Genomic DNA, 14,349 nt, shown 5'->3' with positions numbered 1-14,349 from the left:
TCGGTTATACTACCCGCTATACACCTTCGATGTGTCACGTTACCAACGTAACGCCCCCATTACGAAATGTCAAACGTCAAAGTCAAAAACTTCCGTCTTGTCAAAACCACCAAAACCCAAAAATTAGCTAATGAAATCCATGTTTCAGCAAAAATCGAAGAAAAAACCGCCACCGAGGCCTCCACCCCCGAATTTTATGAAATACAAGAGTAAGTCGACGTATAATTTGAATCAACCTTCCACGAATTTAATCGAATGGAGTCCTCCAAGTTCACCAAAACCAGAGCACTCGCACCAGTTTGGCGGAAGCGTTTCTAGCTCATACAGCAGTAGCACTAGTAGTTTAACCTCGAGCAAAAAGAGCTTGGAAAATGATAATTCTTTATTTAATATTAACTCATCAACATTGAACTGGATAAGCAATAACTCCATGAAAGAAAACTCAAGTGTCTTAAAACCGAGAATCATACGTCCAGCGCCTCCAAAGAAGCTAGTTTCTAGAGATGAATCGGCGAGTGGGAATTCGCCCCCGATGCCCAAAGTGCCTCCGCCAAGCCTCCCGAAGGGGCGCTACGACGTAATCACGCCATACGGGATTGCGCTGTTTGATTTTCCAGCAACTCAGGCCGGCGATTTGGCCCTTCAGGTATAGTTGTTTTTTTCGCAGTACGGTGGTTGAATGAGGTTTTTTAGGTTAATGATGTAGTGGAACTGGTACGAAGAGTTAACAGTGAATGGCTGTATGGCAAAGTGTGTGATAGGGAAGGGATTTTCCCTGAAAATTTTGTTCAAATTCAAGTACCTTTAGCTGGTGAAAACCAAATAGTTACAGCTTTGTATGAATTTCGTCCGCAAATGGCCGGTGACCTAGCTTTAAAACCCGGCCAGAAAATTAAAATTTTGAAAGAAGTCTCAAGTGAATGGCTGTATGGGCAAAGTGAGGGACAGTGTGGGCAGTTTCCACGGAATTTTGTTTCGTAGAAATTTAAGTTCCGAGTATTATTTATGTGATTGTTGCACATAAAATGTGATAAATTGTGCCTCATTATGGCTATAGTTTTGTATATTTGTTCATGTTGGTTATCTAAATGGAATATTTTTTTAACATGTACCTTAAATTTAATACAAATTTTACACTCCATATCCGACTTTTATTAAATTAATAAAATTAATCAAATGAAATTATAAATTATGGCAGTCAGCAATAATAAATATATTCGGCACTTGAACCACAAAAAAGTACACTATGTGTCCAAAGTATGGAACACATGACACAAAATACAGCATGGCTAAAAAATTTGGAACCTGTACACGTTCCACCGCAATACGTATAATTCTCTATAGTTAATAATTTTTACTCTCACTAATAATAATCGTGAAACAACTTATCATTAATTCCATGTCAGTTAAATATGTAATTTAATCACTATTTTCATTAGTTATAAATATCTATATTATCGTTAAATTCTGTGAACGCCATTGATTTTTAACTTACAAGGTATATAATATATAATTTGGCATCAAAGTAGAGTTGACTGAAAACAATGGCGTTCACAAAAATTTAATATTTCTGTCCACTCTCAAATATATGACTGACACAACCAATTCTAGTCTGTGTTAGACATATTTCATTATCTACTAGGTGATATTTGGAACTATGTGTATGCGAAGTACACGTCGAGCTATTACAACGATTTCAACACTTAATAATAGTTCATTTCAAAATAAATAAAGTTTGGGCACGAATTTACGTACGACCAATAATGTTGTGATATTAACAGTACCATAGTATACATCACCTTATCTAATACACACTAGTTTAATTTATACTAGATAATAATAATTATTTATACATTTATATATTGTTATTCTTCTTTATTTATACAAGTTAATTATTGTTATATTACACTATAAGTAATTCTATTTGAAAATTCCGTCACTGTTAATTAAAACCTTAACCAAAACATTGGTCTACAGTTATTTATACAGCACTTATTCCCTCAGTTTTTTTTAAACAAAAAGTAATTCAATCAATTCGATTCAAATTTTATAAAATAACGTACTCTTGTACTTGTGGCTTATGAATCCGCATTGAGTTTTGCCCTAAGTATCAAAATTTTAAGTCGCCTCGGGAGCTTTTTTTCTTACATTGTCAATTACGAAATTACAGGGGATAACCAGAGAAAAATTGGTTATTGTTTTACGCGATATTTTTAAAATCTACATCTAAAATTTCACAACAGTTAGTAGTTTCTACCCGAAAGCGATAACATGCGAAAAAGAGCGACCTACTTTTCCATATTTTAAGAACTATGAAACTTCAAAAAACCTGAACTTAACCATTCCCTAAATGAAGGTCGTGACAGTGTTATATGTACATATAAGGTTAACTTTTCATTATACTCGTATGTTCAGGTTATGTTAAGATCTGTAATACATTACGTGGACATTATATGATATATTTATCTAACAATGCAAAATTTTTATTAAAATCTTTCCACAGTTCATGGACTTTCAGGAATATTAGACATTTTGTTTTAATATGACGTCATTAACTTTCTGGAGGAAATCATTACAAAAATTGAGTCCATTACGTGGTTTATAAAAATTTAAAATCACAAATTTTATTTATTCTTTTTACTATAACCCAAGAGAAATTTACTAAGATAATTTTTATGTAGACGTCATCAAGTTTTAGTGAGGATGAACACACATGTTACCATGTACTTACTTTTTAGCAATCAGCAGGCGCGGATCCAGGGGGCGGGCAATGGGTGCAATTGCCCCCCCCACCCCCCCCCCCCCACACACACAGGACCGAGGTACTTTATTTTGACCAATTTCAAAATTTTGAAATCGCATTTCATTTTGTAAATACAGTACCTACAACCTCTATAATCCGAATTCACGATTATCCGAACATCCAGTAATCCGAACACAGGCTATTTGAAGTGGATGCTTCTTTAATCCGAACAAAAACTCTACAATCTGAACTGAACTTGGAAACACGCACCTACTTGCAAAAATGACGCAAGATCTTTCTACATATGTTGTAAGGAGTATTTTGAAATTTTTAAAAATTGCTATATTTCAATGCACTGAATTAATTATTATCTAATTCTGGAAAAAAGGTTGAAGTTATCGAAGAAATGAGGCCCGAAATCTACAAGGAAAGGTATTTAGGTAGTTAAATTTCGAAAATCGTCGAAAATAGGTAGAAAATTTGCATGAGGAACATTTCATTTTTGAAAAAATTTCCTAAAAATTCTGAAAAAATTCAGGGATATGTATATTCCGACGTTCTGATTCCAAATATAGCATGTTAATGGTAACCGAGCAGTATTTTCGAAAATTCGGTGTGAAATTCGAATTTTTCGAAATTTTTAAAAATTGCCATAAGTGGTTCAACTGGACGAATCTGGAAAAAAGGTTTAAGTTATCGAAGAAATGAAGCCAGAAGTGACTTCTGAGGTCGAAAATCTACAAGAAAATCTATTTAGTTAAATTTCGAAAATCGTCGAGAATACATAATGGAAAATTACATTTTTGAAAAGTTCGTCTAAAAATTCTGAAAAAATTCAAGGTATAGATCCCAGCGTGTTCCAAAAAGATAGCGTGTTTATGGTCACAATTCTTTAATTTTGTTTAATAAAATTAAGGTTTATTTCTTGAAGTTTGTTTTCAACTGTGTATGAAGTTGTTATTTAATTTCCTTTCAGATTTTTGGGAAAATCACTGATCCGAACAAATCGTTAATCCGAACACACCTTTTTCCCAATTAATTCGGATTATCGAGGTTCTACTGTACACGACGAAAACAACCAAATGTCACCCATGTTATGTGAAAAAGAGTATACTAGTTAAAATTTTATAATTTTTTTTGTTTAGAACGCATTTCTGGGAAATAGGTGAAATACCAAAAAAAATGCCCCCCTTAAACGAAATCCTGTATCCGCGCCTGGCAATCAGTCAAGTAGTTTTGGACAGTGTCTGTCTAATATATCCTCGACGGACAGACAAAAGGAAATGGGGGACGAATATTTTCACATTCTACAATCTGCGATACGTCAAGGCAACATTTTGTTCAATTGAGGCTTATGAATAATTTTAGTCGTATGTTTTGAGGCGATAAACTCATTCCAATCAAACAAATGTCTACGTGACATTCTTCCGATGTATAAACATCAACATTTTAAACACTACGCATGTAAATATATTTTACAGTGTCCGTACATTATAAAATAACATACTCTTGTACTTGTGGTTAATGAATTCGCATTAAGTTTTGCCATAAGTATCAAAATTTTAAGTCGCCTCGGGACCTTTTTTTCTTACATTGTCAATTACGAAATTACAGGGGATAACCAGAGAAAAATTGGTGACTGTTTTACACGATATTTTTAAAATCTACATCTAAAATTTAGTTAGTATTTTCGACCCGATATGCGATAATACACGAAAAAGAGCGACCTACTTTTCCATATTTTAAGAACTATGAAACTTCAAAAAACCTGAAATTAACCATTCCCTAAATGAAGGTCGTGACAGTGTTATATAAAGTTAACTTTTCATTATTACGTTCAGGTTATGTTAAAATCTATAATACATTACGTGGATATTATATGATATTTATCTAACAATGCAAATCTTTCTACAGTTCATGGACTTTCAGGAATATTAGACATTTTGTTTTAAGATGACGTCATTAACTTTCTGGAGCAAATCATTACAAAAATTAAGTGCATTCCGTAGTTTATAAAAATTTAAAATCACAAATTTTATTCTTTTTACTATAATCCAAGAGAAATTTACTAAGATAATTTTTATGTGGACGTCATCAAGTTTTAGTGAGGATGAACACACATGTTACCATCTACAGAATAATCTTAAAGAATGTACTTACTTCTTAGCAATCAGTCAAGTAGTTTTGGACAGTGTCTGTCTAATATATCCTCGATGGACAGACAAAAGGAAATGGGGGACGAATATTTTCACATTCTACAATCTGCGATACGTCAAGGCAACATTTTGTTCAATTGAGGCTTATGAATAATTTTAGTCGTATGTTTTGAGGCGATAAACTCATTCCAATCAAACAAATGTCTACGTGACATTCTTCCGATGTATAAACATCAACATTTTAAACACTACGCATGTAAATATATTTTACAGTGTCCGTACTTAAGCAAGACGGTTTATATGGATATGATTGTGATACCGGACCATCTGGCCCCTGAAGTTAAGGGACCCCTTCTGTCTTAAATGTAACGGAAAATAAAATTTATTTGTTTTTAATTTGGTTATTACGAAAATACGATTTCGTCTTCGACTGACTGTTGACACTTCCGGTCGTTCCACTAATTTATGACTTGCAGCTAGGCAGCCTGCACAAAGAGCTGTCGCCTGAGTTTTGTTTGCAAATCGTTTCTCATTCTTATTTTGCTTTTTTTTAACGTTCAATAAAGTATACCGCACACTTTTGAAGTAATTGCATTTGCATTCATATTTTTTCGATTTGTTTCATTGTACTTCAGGAGCGAGGGAAGTTCTTTCGAAACAAGTTTCGCCCAATTTTTTAAATTCATATTGTGACAGAATAAATAAAATGTTGGAGCGCCATCTGACAATGAAAAGTTGGTGTATGAGTGTCGGTAAAACAGTGTTCTATTCCAGTTTAACGTAATTATGTCATTGCGATTTTTTTTAGTTGAGCACATTTTTTCCTAGACTGCGCTGATGAAAAAGCGACGTCAGGCGTCGGAGAAAGCGACGCCGACGGAGACACCGACAATGAGCTCCGGAACAAGGCTTCCACAAAAATACAGGCCGATAACATTCTATTGATTTTTCAGAAACGTTCGTTGAACCAATCACAGAGTTGGGACTATTTTTAAAGGGTGAGGTTGTTGTTGGGTTTTTCTAAAGCTAGTGTAGGAGCTAGATGTAAGGTGTGTGCGGTTTTTGCGTTTTTGGACGAGCGACAGCTCGCTGCGACCGCCGATGCAGGTGGCAACTCTTTTCCGCGAGTCCTCCACACTGCTGGGAGCCACCATGGAGGCGGGCGGAGGCGGCGGCGGCGGGGCTCCGGACTCTGGAGTCTCCGGACTCGGCCCCGGACCTCTGCCCTACGACTCCTACAGCCACCCGGTGACCTTCTCCAACAAGTACAAGCTGTAAGTGCGATTTCGGCTGCCCCTTGCCCACACGCGCCGCTTTATCAGCATGTAAACACTGTGCCCTTGTTTATCTGTTATCTTTTCGCCTGCTCGCGAACGCCTACTCCTTATCTATTTCGAAATTATATTACTTAATCGCTCGCCGAACTTTCCTGCATTTCTGGACCGGACCGGCCCGGCCGCGCGCTCCATTTTCCTCGACGTTTGTTTATTTTACGCCCCTTTCGGCGGCCGGTGCCCCCACGTTGCGAATTCGTTTCGATCGTCGGATTTTTACGAAAAGTAGGTTTTCCTGCATGGCTTGGCCGGAAATGTTTGGTGACCGCTGCGTTTACACAACACCCAGTAACCAGCCAAGCTTCGGTGTTTACGTGTTGCCTAATTAATAAAAAGCACACAACAAATAGCAACCCTTCAGACCTTGACTCTAAAACAGCAAATCGAAATGAAATACATCACGTAGCTTAGTACATCCTGCATGATGTGTCTGTGATATTAACACGCCCTCGACTAAATGTAAGTGTCTTCATTTATCCACTGAAAGTGTTTTTAAACAACGTTAATCGATGTGTTTTTATGTGTAGAAACATGAAACTTGAACCCCATGATGATGGTTATGAAACCAGTGCTGATATGTTGCTTTCAAACACTGCCAGTGTTAATCATGAAGTGAAATGTGAAAAACTCGAAGATCCTTACAGTTTTATTGACGATGATCCTATTCCGATGCTTCCTGCTGCACAAGGGCCTCCTCATCTTATCAGTCCCATGCCCCCGCTCAACAACCAGCTAGTTCCAACAGGCCCCAAGAAAAGGGGGAGAAAAAAGAAAATTAAACCAGACCAGTAAGTCCTTTCATTACAAATTTTAAAATTACAATTAACGCCCAATTGACACCCACAAAAAAACCCATTTGTAAACAGAAATTATGGGGATCCAATCTCGTTATTAGTTATTTGCTAATCAATCCAAAATCACTTATATATACATAGAGTGGTCAAGAGTTGATTCATGAAAAAGTGAAAGTGTTTATCCATGATCTGTCAAGTGTCACTTAATCTGGCGCCGTTATTTAAATACTGTGTGACGTCACGTACATCAATTATTGGACACTTGCAACGCCAATTTTTAGGCGCATTTCCACACTCTCCCTTTTTAAAAATTAAATTCCCACATTCCTTAAAAAAATGCCCACTTGTTTCTAAGCACAAAACGTATTTATAAGTTGACCTTCACAATTAACTATTAATTCAGAGCACAATAATTAACTGATCTTCCACTGATTTCATATAAGTTTTGAGAAATACAAAGCGAGCATTCAGTGATAAAATTTTGGGTCAACAGGCTTTCTGATTAGGTGGTACAGTGCTATTTATGTCAAAAGTGTCAGAATAGTATCATATTTATCACGTGTCAAGCTTTACGTCGATTGGGTCTGACAGCGAAGTGGCTTTGTGTCGGAAAATCACCATATAGACAGGATGCCAATTTTCGATAGGGAAATTGTCAGTGGAGATTATTTTGAAAGTCTTCCAATTTAAATATTGAAATTGTTTTACATCATTTTGTTAAGACAGCAAAACGCAAAACATTTCGGGTGAATATGAATTCACCATTTAACATTCCAAACATTATAGACTCAATTTTGTTGAAAAAAAAGTTCGCAATATGGTAAAAGCATTTCCGTTTTTGTACCAATACGGTGTCATATTTATATATTTCCTTTTTGCGATGATGACATGGAAGTTATGATATGTGTATGAAATAACAAACGAAAATTTAGACAGAGGGAGGTATTTGCCTCTGAACTTCGCGTTCTCACTAAATATGATATTGCAGTGTAATTGAAATTACTAACTGTCATTCGAAACTAAAACCAGATTAAATTAATACATATAGCATGAACTGTCGTTTTAGCTGGGGCTTAACTAGGGATATTTTAGTTTCATGAAAAATGACCCTCCTGTCTGCTGTAGCGATTTTTTCGACACAAAGTTTCGCCGTCAAGCCGAATTAGCGCCAAAGAACGATCCCTCGAAACTGACATTTACATTAAGGGAATGTAGTGAGGCCAATAGAAGAAATTTTAAGGCGCTAGGGATGTAGAAATGCGCCACAAAAATAGACGTTGAAAATGCTCCATCAATTTTTTTAAACTATAGATATAAATATACACACAGAAAAGTAAATACTTGTCCGATTTGTATTTCGTACCGTTTAGTGTAGGTGGCGCTACAGAAAATGAAAATACGTCGTATAAAAAAGTTTTAGAGAAGGGTGTCAATGTAAATTTTACAGTGTCTTTACCACTCTTGTATACTTATTGGTCTGCCCTAATAACCCCCACAATTTTATGAGCCACAAAAGTTCAAGCTGCCGTAATTCGAGCCACTAAAAAATACCCTACAAGTCGAATCTGCACTTTGGAGTTTAGATAACATTGACCCATTAGAAACGATCTTAAAATAAGGCACAAGGTCAGTGGCACAATAATGGCGGGAATTTCAATCTTATATCGTTCGCCGTACGCAAAGTTTTTAAATTCTTCGTACTACGATTTATTAAACCGAAGAGTCGGGTTTTTACATGAAATACCACTGGTCGCGGGTGGCCATTTTGACCACGGCAAGAATTTCCGGTTGATGAAATAACGTTGGGAAATTTTATGCGTAGTGGGGAAACCAAGCGATCGACGATACAGAGTCCTATAATTTAGGTTTTTCCCTTTTAAGGTCTATTGACCTCGAAAGCTAACGTGTTCATGGATTAGGTTTCTATATACGAGGGTAATACAAAAAGTAGATTTCGTTCGAACAACTTTATTCGTAAAATTGTTTATACAACGTGTCTATAATTAAAGTCGGCTGTGAAATTTCAAAATTGCCGCTCTCAATCGACTAGTCAACCCCAATCACTCAGCTGTATAATTGGTCACATAATTAAGAGGAAATTAAGGAGCAAAATAGTTTATTCGAATTTTCACTAACAAAAACGAAATTGTGTCCACACCACGACTCAATCTTATTGTCGGCTCTATTTCGAACTTGAGTGCTCGTCTTTCATCCAACAGCTGGTTCCATTTCTTGTATCATTTATCACATGTTCATCGTAAACTTGACACTTTGATGATGATTTCCACTGGCTCATTATTTGCACCGAAAAAAGCCGAGACAGGTTTTACCAACGTAAACACGTTTAATGCTCAATGAAAAACATAAACACAAGTTAATTTTAGTGTAATTATGTTTGTGAGTTTTCAGTGAGCGAAAAGATAGCGAGACCTGTCGAACTAAATTTAATTTTGGGTTACCCTCGTATACACATCGATCGTTTAAACCTGAACGTGCTGCATTCACGGACGCTCCTTCTGACATGTTTCCATTAATTCTCCACAGATGTAAAAATAACAGTAATTTTGCTACACCGCTCTATACATTTGTAATTAAAACGGTGTTTTATTATGTGTAGGTAGTCATAAAAGTGTGAGTAGCTGGGTATTTTCGATAAATTATTACTACAATGAAATGGCCATTTTATATATACATATATATATTGGGTATTGTGGACTTTGTCCCTATTGAGTTTAGAGATATATAAAAATCAAATTACAAGAGAAATTTTAATAAAAGTAGTACTAAGTTGCCCATTCTTATTCATATTTTTTCACAGTAGTAGTTTTACATATAAACTATCAATTGTGGTCATGCTAACAGTGTGTATTTTTGTGTTGCATGATTGTTACATAAGCACTGCATACTTAAGTTTTACTTAAGAAAATTGGTCATAACTTACCTGTTGTTCTTAAGGTGCAAATGAATGCCTCATGTTATGCTTATGTAACGTTAGTGTAAACAAGATGTTGATAATATTTAAAAATTCTCAAGTTTTACCGACAAATTTTGCGTAAATATCTTTTTTTTTCGTTTATTTGATTTTATACTAATATTTAATTTCGTTGTTATTTGATTTGCAGACATTTCTGTATTTTCTAATATGCGTGTTGCTAGGCCGGACTATAGCCAAGATATGAACGGTGGAATTCCTCGGCCTATTAAGGAAAGAAAAAAGCACGATCGATTTAATGGGATGCCCGAAGAGGAAGTATCTAAACGAACATTACCAGATCATCTAACCGAAAATTTAGATATAATCATAGTAAGTGATGAATTGGATGTTGTTGAAGTATCGCTAATTTGTTGTTATCTGACAGATTGGGATAAATCCGGGTCTATTTGCGGCCTACAAAGGTCATCACTACGCTGGTCCCGGAAATCATTTTTGGAAGTGTTTATATTTATCAGGATTAACTCAACAGCAAGTATCAGCTGACGAAGATTACAAATTACTTCAAGTAGGGATCGGCTTTACAAATATGGTACAGCGCGCAACTAAGGGTAGTGCAGATTTAACTCGTAAAGAAATTAAGGAGGGTAGTCAAATATTACTAGAAAAATTACGGAAGTTTCGACCTAAAATAGCCGTTTTTAACGGCAAACTGATCTACGAGGTATTCTCGGGGAAGAAGGATTTCAAGTTTGGGCGACAACCGGACTTGGTAGACGGCACAAATACGGTAAGCCGTCGTGTTTTTTTTATTGGGGCCGTGAGCTTCGTTCGCTCTTAATCACGCAATTGTTTATGATATAATTTTCTAATGTAGGAAAAAATGTTCTTTTTCAGTACATGTGGGTAATGCCATCATCCAGCGCCAGATGCGCACAGCTTCCAAGGGCGGCAGACAAAGTTCCATTTTACGCGGCTTTAAAGAAATTTCGCGATTACCTGAATGGCGTCATAACAGAAATCGACGAGTCAGAAATGGTGTTTTCGGAGCCTCGGGTCAAATCATGCTACGAAGCCGAACCGAAACCCGATCCATATGCCACCGAACTGACCGATATAAGCAACGCTGTGATTAAAAAAGAAGATGGTACGATTGTACCTTGTAAGAAAAAACGGGGTCGGCCTAAAAAAATAAAAGTGGAGGGTGAAGAGCCACCACCGAAGCCAGTTGTCCGCAAAACGCCACCAACTCAAAATAACTGTGATTTTCCCAAGAAGAAAAGAGGCCGGCCTAAAAAAGTCAAAGTGGAGAACATGGACATACCCCCACCGGACAACAATACATCGACCAACATGACTCAATGTTACTCGAATCCGTCACCTATCCAATCACCGAACAACTTCTACCAGATGGGGCCGGCACTCACCCCCCCGAACAGTGGGAGTAATCTGTACGCCCCCCAGCCGCAAGGCTACACCCAGAGCCCCAGACCGCCCTACAGCCAGTCTCCCAGGCCCCCTTACAGCCAGTCGCCCCGCCCCCACTCTCAGCCCTTCACGCACTCGGACCTCAGTTCGGAGATCAGCGCCGCGATCAGCTCCGAGCAGCTGGGGTCACCGGCGTCCCCCAGCCTCGGTCCCCCCGATTTCGAGCCCCCCACCAGCATGGCGGAGGAGGCGGAGTGTCGCCTCAGCAGCCCCGCCCCCTCCTCCAACAGCGAGCAGCCCCACTACCCCTACCACTCGTACAACATGGACCCCTCCCACGAGGCTCAGTACGCGTCGCCCCGGCAGCCCCAAGACATAGCTTCCAAGAGTTTATCCGGCTTGGAGTCCCTGGTAGATCAGATTCCGAGCATAACCGACGGAGAGGCGCCCCTCAGCGAGGCGCCAGACCAATATTCCGGCCAGTTCAATAACTACAACGTGTCGTCGAGAGCTAGTCCAGTCCCCTACAACTACCCCCCGTCTTCGGGGTACCCCCTGTACCCCACCCCCACCTGGAGCGGCCACTACGAGCCCATGCCGCTGGCTTACCCGCAGCTGCCCTATGCTCAAGGCTACGGCCCGGGCTTGCACGTGCCGAGCCCGAATTACCCCTACTATAGTTACCCCCAGCCTGCGCCGACACACCCGCCCGGCTACCCCCCCTACTTGGGCGGCTTCTGATTGGTTTCCGTCACTGTGTATTCATGTTGTGTACCTGTACCATATGTTCAGCTAGTACCTAGCAAGTCTGTCCGCTTGAGTACAGTTGGTCACTTGCATTTTGACAACAACAGAGACTTGCACAGGGTAAATGGTGATATTTTTTTGTCATAAGTATTTTCTCTAAACTTTGAATGTTAGATAGGCCAAGGGTTTCGTGCATTATTCTACATTCAGATCTCAGTCGAGTGTGTGTGTGTGTTAACTCTGAGTGTGTGGTTCATCGTTATAGCTGTAGCCCATGTCATTCATTTAAATAAACATTTGTTATAGCTCTTCAGGTCGTCTTTTCTTGCCCCTTCCCACATATCACTGCATTCGAGGGTGGGCTCGCCACAAAATACTCTGTAAGTGGTTTGCTCATTTAAAAAGTTGAAAACTACTTTTATAGCGACAGAACTGATATTTATTTAATATTACCTATTTCAATGTGTTATTACGAAATGTGACATTTTTTTATATCTAATGTTATATTTAATATTCGTAATAGTTTCACATTTTTAAAAAATTCTATCTTCAATTTTTGTACTTTAAACAGTATTACTAATTAACGAAAAAAGATCAAATAAATTTTGTTTAGTTCTACTACGTGTTTTTATTTTTAACACGCATTATTATAATTACCGACAAAAACAATCATAAATTTATAAAAATAAACGACTTCGGTATTTACAAACATCACGTGTGTAAACCAAATCAATAAAAAAAATTAAATGCGCACGCATCCGAAATATTTAAATATTGCCGAAACGCGACTGCGCAAAGCGCCAAATTTTAAAATGCTCCAATCATTATTATGTGATTTCATTAAAGCCGCGTTCACAATCGAATCATACTTAACAAATCCTTGAAAATACCAAGCTTTCTACGCATAAATACGAAGCGGACCAATTGGAAAAGACATACTGAGCATGCGCACTACTTTGTAATGATCAGCTGTGAATGTGTCGTGCATGGCATAAGCGTGATTACCTACGGAACCAGACTTTAACTCAGTTTTCACAAATTGAACGCTTTGTCACAAAAAATCAATTTTGTGTTGTGAAAGCTTAAATTAAACTCTGTTTTGTTAAGTATAATTTCTTTAACCTGAAATTTTGGTCACCAATCACACGATGACCTTAAGTATGTTTAAATTTCAAAACAATCAGTTGTGTAATAATCTGTCAAATAAAATCGTCAATAAACAGGAGACATAATTTTACAATACATTTCAAAGAAATCAGTTCTGTCAATAAACAAGCACTAAGACTTTGGTTTAAATCATTCAGATAGAATTTCTCTTGTCTGGTGCGTCGTTTCTTAGATAAATTGTGACAGACGGAAACGGGCGACCTACTTTACCACATTCTACGAGCTATGAAACATCGAGACAACGTTTGCTCGCGGGAAGGCACAATAGTGTTCTGTACATAAAAAATGTCTCCAAACAGTGTAAAAATATATTGCAATCATGAAAAATTCATATCTGTATGTTAAAAATGTAGACATTGACGTTGTTCGTAAATCCTGGACACCTATATGTATAACATGTAATAGTAATAGTGTCATTTCTAACAAATGAGAACATTTACAAATTACAAGTATCAATGTAAATCGTGCAATCAGTAGAAAATTCGCTAAAAAACTCATAAATCTTATTGGTTGCGACTGCCGTGGAACTGATCGCAATGCGCGCGCATCTAGGATAAAACTACGTCGTAAGTCACATTAATTCTGCAAAATAAAGTTAAACAATAACAAAAATAGTTTATAAGTGTAAACGCAACCTGAAAATAAAGATTAAACAAAACAAATAAAAGAAAAACAAAGCAATTAATTAATTTAAACAACAAAATTTACAATCTGTAACTACGCAACAATTAAAACCAAACCAGCATACACAAAGTTGATGAAGTTTACATTTCTGAATGATTACTCTATTCAAATTTTAGCACCCTTAATCAATGTTGGTTTTTAGGAAAAAACAACATTTTTATCACAATTGAACATTACAAAAGAAAAATAATAATAACCTGAGGCATTAAATAGAGTCGAATTCAAGTGTACATTAAGTTTGTAAATAGTGCTTAATGGGTAATTGTAAGCCCACTTTGTCGAGAACAATGAACAATACCTACAATAAAAATACAAATGCGGGACTGTTGTTAATTCGTGTCGATTTTTAAAACGGCTTAAATTC

General features: G+C 37.2%; 2 protein-coding genes across 6 annotated transcripts; both read left to right on the top strand.

Moving 5' to 3' along the window:
* Positions 1 to 46: 46 nt before the first annotated feature.
* Positions 47 to 1,141, top strand: LOC135141357 (uncharacterized protein B0303.7). The gene is made up of 2 exons (XM_064072400.1): positions 47 to 646; positions 694 to 1,141. The coding sequence occupies exons 1-2, from the start codon at positions 131 to 133 to the stop codon at positions 979 to 981; spliced, it is 804 nt and encodes a 267-aa protein (XP_063928470.1). The 5' UTR covers positions 47 to 130; the 3' UTR covers positions 982 to 1,141.
* A 4,640-nt stretch (positions 1,142 to 5,781) lies between these two features.
* LOC135141368 (uncharacterized) lies at positions 5,782 to 12,447 on the top strand. Of its 5 annotated transcripts, none has more exons than XM_064072419.1 (5): positions 5,782 to 6,173; positions 6,878 to 7,021; positions 10,184 to 10,331; positions 10,387 to 10,749; positions 10,857 to 12,447. In XM_064072419.1, the coding sequence occupies exons 1-5, from the start codon at positions 6,001 to 6,003 to the stop codon at positions 12,126 to 12,128; spliced, it is 2,100 nt and encodes a 699-aa protein (XP_063928489.1). In that variant the 5' UTR covers positions 5,782 to 6,000; the 3' UTR covers positions 12,129 to 12,447. The 5 variants fall into 5 exon arrangements, with proteins under 5 accessions (XP_063928489.1, XP_063928488.1, XP_063928492.1 ...); XM_064072418.1 differs by having other exon boundaries at positions 6,761 to 7,021; XM_064072422.1 differs by lacking the exon at positions 5,782 to 6,173 and adding an exon at positions 6,225 to 6,692 and having other exon boundaries at positions 10,150 to 10,331.
* Positions 12,448 to 14,349: the final 1,902 nt, after the last annotated feature.

The sequence above is a fragment of the Zophobas morio genome, unplaced genomic scaffold, assembly GCF_036711695.1.
Source record: "Zophobas morio isolate AGI-343-1 ecotype UQ-CSIRO unplaced genomic scaffold, CSIRO_AGI_Zmor_V1 ptg000044l, whole genome shotgun sequence".
NCBI classification, from domain to species: Eukaryota; Metazoa; Arthropoda; class Insecta; order Coleoptera; family Tenebrionidae; genus Zophobas; species Zophobas morio.
Note: the sequence above shows the minus strand (reverse complement) of the source record. Positions and strands in the feature narration are given on the sequence as shown.